The 7,966-nt window shown below is 39.4% G+C and overlaps 1 protein-coding gene across 1 annotated transcript; it reads left to right on the top strand.

Annotated features, from left to right (window-relative positions):
* The first annotated feature begins 504 nt into the window (after window positions 1-504).
* On the top strand, window positions 505-3,991 carry LOC132139602 (prostaglandin E2 receptor EP4 subtype-like). The gene is made up of 2 exons (XM_059548075.1): window positions 505-1,588; window positions 3,203-3,991. Exons 1-2 carry the CDS (start codon window positions 803-805, stop codon window positions 3,782-3,784), a joined length of 1,368 nt encoding a protein of 455 aa, XP_059404058.1. The 5' UTR covers window positions 505-802; the 3' UTR covers window positions 3,785-3,991.
* The last annotated feature ends 3,975 nt before the right edge of the window (window positions 3,992-7,966 follow it).

The following is a 7,966-nucleotide window of genomic DNA, read 5'->3' as shown; positions in this document are numbered from 1 at the left end:
TAAGCTCAAAGTACACCACAAGACGGAAACAAACAAATCCAGAAACAGCTAGTTTAATGACATTTCAAAGGCTGTGCACTGACTGAGTTATTGTCTTCAGAAAACATTCACCTGTCCAGTGCAAAAAAGTAAATAAATAAATAAAAAAGGGTGCAAGTGCTTAAAAAAACTAATACTATAAAATATATTTAATCTAGTGCCCGTATATTTTTATAATAATTAAAAAGTAATTTTAAATGGTCCAAAGGAGATCTAAATGTAATACTAATTCCTTCCAGCCATACTTGATTTGTTAATTTGAGTTTTTGCTCGTTTTTGCAGGTGAATAATAAATGGCATTGTCAATGCATAAATTTGTAGAGAGAGCAATGAGTGCGAATCAGGTATATAAATATTAGCCTAGATATTTTATGCAGAGACATGTACGTGTCAACTTGCGGTGACAGGAGCGTGCTAGGCTGCGCGCTGGGGGCGGAGCTGGCAGAAAGCTCTCAAGGAAAAACTCGAGTCAGTTTAGTGAGACTGAGGGCAACCGTGGACTAAACACCTCGCTCGAGCAAAAACACAGGACTGAACTTTTGTACTTGTGAAAGACTGCATGAGTATCCGACCCTGGCGAGTCAAAATGTATCCTAATCCGAGACGCGCTTTTGAGATTTTGGAGACGCGTAACAGCGCGTGAAACGTAGATGTAGAAAGTGTGACCGTGGGATCTTTTCTGACAGCGAGTAAGGAAGTCATAATTTCACGCAATGCGTCGTAAGTAACCTGCATGTGAAAAAAAAAAAAACAAGCTGTGAAGATGAACGAAACGAGCACGAGTCATGGCAAGGAAGGCTGGGACCCTACAATCCCTGTCATTATGTTCATATTTGGAGTGGTCGGGAACGTGATTGCTATCCTAGTGCTTCAAAAGTCGCGGAAAGAGCAAAAAGAGACCACTTTTTACACTCTGGTGTGTGGACTTGCTGTGACTGACCTCTTGGGAACACTGCTTGCAAGTCCAGTCACCATTGCTACCTACGTGAAGGGAGAGTGGCCCGGTGGGATCCCGCTGTGTCAGTATTCCGGCTTCATTTTACTCTTCTTCTCCTTGGCAGGTCTCAGTATTATCTGTGCCATGTCTGTCGAGAGGTACCTCGCCATCAATCACGCGTATTTCTACAACCACTACGTGGACCAACGGGTGGCAGGTTTGACGCTCGTGGTGATCTATGTGTCCAATGCACTCTTCTGCGCTCTTCCCAGCATGGGACTGGGGTCCGTGGTGCGACAGCGTCCAGGAACCTGGTGTTTTATTGACTGGCATAGCAACGACAGCACCAACGCCACTTTCTCCTACATGTACGCCGGCTTCAGCTCCGTCCTCATCCTCGCCACAGTCCTCTGTAACGTGCTGGTGTGCGCGGCTCTCATCATGATGCACAAGCGCTTCGTCCGCAGGACCTCGCTGGGGACGGACCAGGGTCGAGTCGCGGAGTTCAGGCGCAGGCGGAGTTTCGCGCGTCTGGCGGGCGCGGAGATCCAGATGGTCATTGTTCTCACAGCCACGTCCATTGTCGTGCTCATCTGCTCCATCCCTTTAGTGGTAAGTGGGATGTGGTGGTCTTTGGGAAATGACTGACCGAGTTCGATTTAGCACAAAATTTATTAATGTTGGAACTCGGTTGAAAACAACACAACAAAACTTAAACCAAGATGGTTTGCCAGATTATTTGCTGGTTTTAGCTAGATAATTAAAGTCCAAGATTAATGTAAAGTTTAGATGGCACAGAAGAGTGTTTTTTGTCACAAAATTATGTGAAATAGTATCATAACCTAGCTACCTATAGTTTACAGTACTGTACGTTGGAATTGAAAATTATGAAATTAATCATAATTTAGGCTGCTGGGCAATATATAGGATACAGTTGTCAAATAAAATGTTGTTTTTTTATTAAAAATATGGGATATTTTGCCTGTGCAAACATCACGTCTTAAATTTTATTTAGACACACTAATTTTATTCTTTGATCAGTTTACCTACATCCCTTAACTTTAGTACACTGGTGGTGTTTTGTTTAGGTAACAATTCATACCTGTCAACCCTCCCGTTTTTCACGGGATTCTCCCGTATTTTACCATTTTATCCCGCTATCATCCCGTTTAGACATTTTTCCTTATTTCTCCCGTATTTTTAGTCGTTCTATTAAAAAAAATCCCATTGGGCGTGTTTTATATGTTTGCTACATTCGCCTCCGGTAAAACTCCCGTAATTTGTATGGCCGTAATAAAGAAATTGTACTGACTTCTATAAACCAAACCTCATTATGAATAATCACGTCAACAAATTTCAAGGTTGTCCAGTTGCCAGATCTTGTATTAAACGCACCCTTCTCACACAATCGTCACCTTCTAATTTCAACCCATTTGTCCCCTCAATTTGGCAATCTGGATTCACTGGTAGAAATGGGATGGGAGAGAAGATTCAGCTGGTGGTCCTGTGACCCCCCTCCACCCCCCCCCCCCCCAAAAAAAGAACAAAAACAAAAACAAATATAAATGCGAATTGAGATATAGCTTATACCTCAAAAGGCTATGGTGTAATTGATAAAATATGTGCAATGAAAGTTGCAAAATCAGGTGCTGCGCTGCTTTGTTTAGTGCAGTTACCGGGGAAATGGCTATATTACTGGTGAAAAGCGAAAAAATTAATCGAGAATGAATTTTTCAATAAGCCCATCTGCTTTTTGTTTTAGTCCAAAGCCAAAAACGACCCTTATTTTTACATAGAAAGCAAGCAGTTTGATATAGGCCTACAGGCAGTTTAGATAATTGTTTGATATTAGCCTAATTGTTTTAATTAATATAATAATAATACAATAATTGATACTTTTATTCTTATTTACATCGTGTCTATACACTTTGTTGTAATGAGATGATTCGTGCTGAACACAACACCTGACTTAAACGGCTCTGTTTGGCTGTTGTGTTAAAGAAATCAACTATGTCTGTGATTGGCTACATTGCTCAACACTGCAAAAGATGTTGAAATAGAAACCGATCTCCAAACGTCAAAGTCAAACCATAAATAAGAGTTTATGGTTTGCCAAATCTGCAATAAAATGCCATTATTACAGCATTAACTGAGGGTGCTATTGATTTTTGTTCCCCGTAGAAGTGGGCCTGCAAGTAAACAGATAATGTTTTGTTTTCTGTCTAGGTGCGGGTGTTTGTGAACCAGCTGTATCATTCTCCAGTAGAGATGACAACTGAGCTGAACCTAGACCTTGAGGCCATCCGAACTGCCTCTATCAACCCCATTCTGGACCCCTGGATCTACATCCTGCTGAGAAAGACAGTCGTGCAGAAGATTCTAGAAAAGATCAAGTGCTTCTTCTGCCGTATCTGTGGAAGGAGACACGGGAGGAGCTCTACAAATTTTCACTGTGGTAATGGCATCCACAACTCATCCGTCATGTCTCGTGATTTGCTTTCGCTTGTGCATGTGGTCAACACGTCACAGACGTGTCTGTATCCCCTGGAGGCGGGACAGGAAATGGGCTGCTGCAGTGACTCTATGCAGAGCAGGACGTGTTCAACTTTAACCGAGCAAAGCCTTCTGCGGGACTCTCAGGTGGTAGAGCTCAGCAGTGGAGAAAACAGAACAGAAACAGACACAGACTTTGTGAAATCACATTCATGCACGCACTCCAACACAAATGAGGCACAGTGTTCCAAGCACCAGCCGCTGCAAGTGACCTTTACAGATGAGACTTTGAGCTTACAAGAAAGAAGCATATGATATATGCTGAAAAACTCACTTAATTCAACATTTCATGGGGTGAAATACATTTCAAGAGCTGAGTGTTGAGTATGGAATCAGAACTTCTCAGAGCGAAAGAATTCCTAAAAACTCTAAAAGACTAAAGAGGAAAGTTTTTAAGAGAAAGACCAATCAAAGAACTAAACTTGGTCCACTAAAGTGAAAAAAAGCTTACTAAAGTAAAAAAATGTTTTTTTTTTAAATTTCAAAAGAATGTTTTGTTAAACAACAGGTTATGCTGACTGCATTTTCTAAACAGTGAGGCACATGACAGAGCTCTTAGAAATGTGTCTTTAATTTATTTTTACTTCTTGTGAATATCTGCAAAAAAAAAGGCCTTTATATTAGACAAATAAAATTCCACTGGGCCCTAATTGACTCATATGTTTGACCCAGGCAGTTTTTTTTTGAAACTCCAAATATTGATTCGATTTGATGGACGACCTTGTGGGTTGTACTTGCGAGCAATTATCTACTGCCCTGCTTTTAAGTTCCTTTTTGCAGACATTCTGGTGAGATCGCCATTTGGTCACAAGTGCCTTGTTGGCTTTTCTTATGCTGGAACTCGTGGTTTATAATTTCCTTTTCATTATGTTAAGATTACCAAAACACTTTTCATTTCCATTGGTGCATAAACAACTGTCCACTATTTCAGACTTATGTAAGATGTAGCTGAGTGTACATTCTATGGATTTTCAATAATATGTACAACATTCTGTGAATTAACCAAGCAATTTCATATCCATGTTAACTAACAGTAACACCATCACAAAATATATTGGTACTGAAAACACACTGTACAAATTTAAGAGCACATGATACACAGCACATTGTTAATGGAGTATTTTCTTTTAAAGTATATGTAGATATGAGGTGAAATTGTAAAAGCTATTAAGATGTTGAATGTCTTTTAAGGTCATATGTTTTGCACTTTTAAAACCTTGTAACCACTGAAGAAATATTGAACTGTTACTAAGGTGTTGATGGGTCAGTGGTTGTCAAGGAAGAGCTATTGAGTTCATCTGTACATACTTGTGATGTTAAAATGTGAACACTGTCTTGTTATGTTTTAATTTATTGTAGTCTTTTTTGGACATCTGTGGACTGTAGTTATCTCTTCTCTGTGAGGTCGAGTTTGACATAGTTCTACTCATGTTGAAGCAGTTATATGGTTTTTGTTTCATTTCACATTTATGTGTAGCAAAACAGTACGAGGCATAATTCAAGCTATTTAGCATCATCATCTGCTGCATGTATCTAAATGATTCAACATTACTGTGTACATTTTCACACTTTCAAACACAAAGACAACCTTGTCTTGCTCTCACCCTCGATGTGATCCTCCAGAATGTGCAATGGTCAGCTATTTCATGTTTAAATAAACTCTTGAAATGATGACAAACAGAAAAAAAAAACGTATGGTATTTGTTTTCGCACTCAAATATTAATAAAAGCATAGCAGCTAGAACATAATTCAAATATAATTTAAATAATTGGGATGGACTGAAATGTCACAGTCCTAACAAGTATTACAAATCATTTTAATATACAAAATATATAATGCTCAAATACAGCATCGGTCATTGAATCTGTATGTGGAAAAAGACAGATGACGCATAATGACCTAAAATAAAGCTACAAATGTAATGTTTCCAATGTGTCAGCAATCATTGTGTCGACTTTTTTAAAAAGTCAGAGCTCATTATATTTTAAGAAGAATAAATGACTTGTCAGGTCAGGTCATATTCTTGGATAGTCATCTCATTCATCATGTTGTATCCACATCCTAAAAAATTAATACCTCTGACTTGGTTATATGATCCTTGCACAATGACCAATGCACAGCGACAGATCTGGAAACCTTCAACTATAGACATCCATTAATTTCATTAGTTCATGATGTACAAACTGCCACCTGTCTTGGTACCATAAGATACATAAATGAAAACAAAAGTGATCTTTCACTGCAGTCCTACAGCATCACAGTCCACAGTCCATCTGGTTCAGGCACCTCCCTAAATCATCATTAGCGAAAACGTTAGTGTACTCATTTATTTGAATGAAGCAACAATTAGCAGAGGATTAGCGGGAGGCAGAACGATGCTGGAAGCCAAATAAAAAGCATTAGAGAGGTAAACCTCCCAGTTTGCAGCTCCCGCACACAGTTGAACAGTATCAGCGCTGATATGAATGCCCATAAATAATGGGGTTGTGGCAGAAACAGCCAAGAACACATATACATGTAAGGCTTGTCACAAAGAAACTGAATTTGTGGGGTGCTTACTACAGAATTATAGAGGACAGCACATTTCATTTTGAACATAATTCAATTTAGGGGAACAAAGTAGTTTTAGGCATTATATTATATTTGCTTTGGGTAAGGAATACTGTGTTTTTATGAAGCTGTAAAGGTCATGTATTCTTTTGTGAGAAACCTGCAGCAACCTGTAGCACATTATTCTACCAAAGACTGCCTAGAGGCCATTCACACCAAACTCTTTTTGAGGCAAGGCAGTGAATGAAAAAAACCCTCCAAGTATAGAAGTACATAAAATAAATAAATACAATGAAAAGCTGTGTTTGCACCGTGGAATACAAAAATGTGTTTTGTGGGAATGGTCCCTCCATAGAACACTTTTGCCAGATGCATGGCAGTAAAGTCTAGAGATGTGTTTTTAGAACGCAGTGTCATGTGTGAGTTGCTGCAACCATTAAACATGTCCATCTAGCTAGTTTATGCAGAAAACGCCTTGGTTACTAATGTAACCTTGATTCCATGAGATAACAGGAATGAGCACTGCCTGATTGGTTAACGTTTGTGAAGCTGCACAAATAAATGGCATTTCAGCCTGCCAAATGGGCAGAGTCAACTGCCTATATAAGATCGAGCTGAGTGCCATTTCATCATAATTTTTCTACCCGTGGGTGAGCATAGATGTACCGCGACAGCCTCTTTAAGAGGGGAGCTTCTCACTTACATTTATCCAAAGCGACTAACAATGCATTCAGGATATACATTTTTTTACTAGTATGTGTGTTCCCTGGGAATTGAACCCACAAACTTTTGTGCTGCTAACGCAATGCTCTACCACTGAGCTCTTTTGGTCAATGCCATCAATGGAGGTGAAGGCAGAGAAAGCAGGAGTAGGGCCAAATAGGTAAATATGTGAGTGTAGCAAGACTCATGCTCTCACAATGAGGGCAGTCCATATCTGTGAGCACTCCCTCTGTGCTGGTCAGAGGCATGACGGGGTGGCCCTGCATGTGCCGCACTCATGCCACGACATGATGAGTCAAATGCCAATGGAAGTTTCTCAATTAGCAGAGAATTTGCTCTTTGAAGTCACCGGATGACCGCAGTAGAGAGGTGCTGAGAAAGAGTAGCAGGCTTCTTTGTTCTTCATTCTTTGGAGTCCAGTGAGAAGATGATCATTGCGCTGAAGGAGAAAGATTGTAATGATTCTCTTATCTTTGAAATATTCAGTTGAACTTAACAGATTTTGCCAAATCCAGAGACTAGTTCACCCTTGTTAACACTTAATGCAGCAGCCTGGTACTGACTAATGAAAACCTGAGAACCCAGAAGTTTTGACTTTCAGAAGTTTTGTAGTACCCAGCCAGTCAGAAAGGAACAGGTGATACCAAATTCACAAAATCCTGGAGCTAAATCTTTTCCAGCGATTTCTCACCAAGGAACCAAGCTGATTAAATGTTGAGAAGTGTAATTTCACCCAAAGAAAATCACATAAAAATCCTTATATACAGTAATCCTATAATAAAGCATAATAACTAAAATATTGCTCCCTGCATGACCTTCTCTTCTGCGTGACATTTTAACCCATGACTGCATTACTACTACTTTATTTCTTTGTATCACTAACTAAACTCTTAAAATTTGTAGATAGATAATGGAGCAAGTGTGTGTGTGTTTGTCATGTTTTTCCCACTCAGTCCTGGTACATCATAGGGGTGGGTGATACTGCAAATTTTGGTATCGATCCGATACCAAGTAAATACAAGACCAGTATCGCCAATACTTCTACAGATACTTTTCTTTTAAAAGCATGTATTTAAATGAACCGATTACACTTTGAAAATGTACAATAACTAATGCTTCTATAACTAAAATGGTCACACTTTATTTTAAGGTCCAATTCACGC

The sequence above is a fragment of the Carassius carassius genome, chromosome 4 (genome assembly GCF_963082965.1).
Source record: "Carassius carassius chromosome 4, fCarCar2.1, whole genome shotgun sequence".
Lineage (NCBI taxonomy): Eukaryota > Metazoa > Chordata > Actinopteri > Cypriniformes > Cyprinidae > Carassius > Carassius carassius.
The sequence above is the reverse complement of the archived record's forward strand: the minus strand, read 5'-3'. Positions and strand labels throughout refer to the sequence as shown.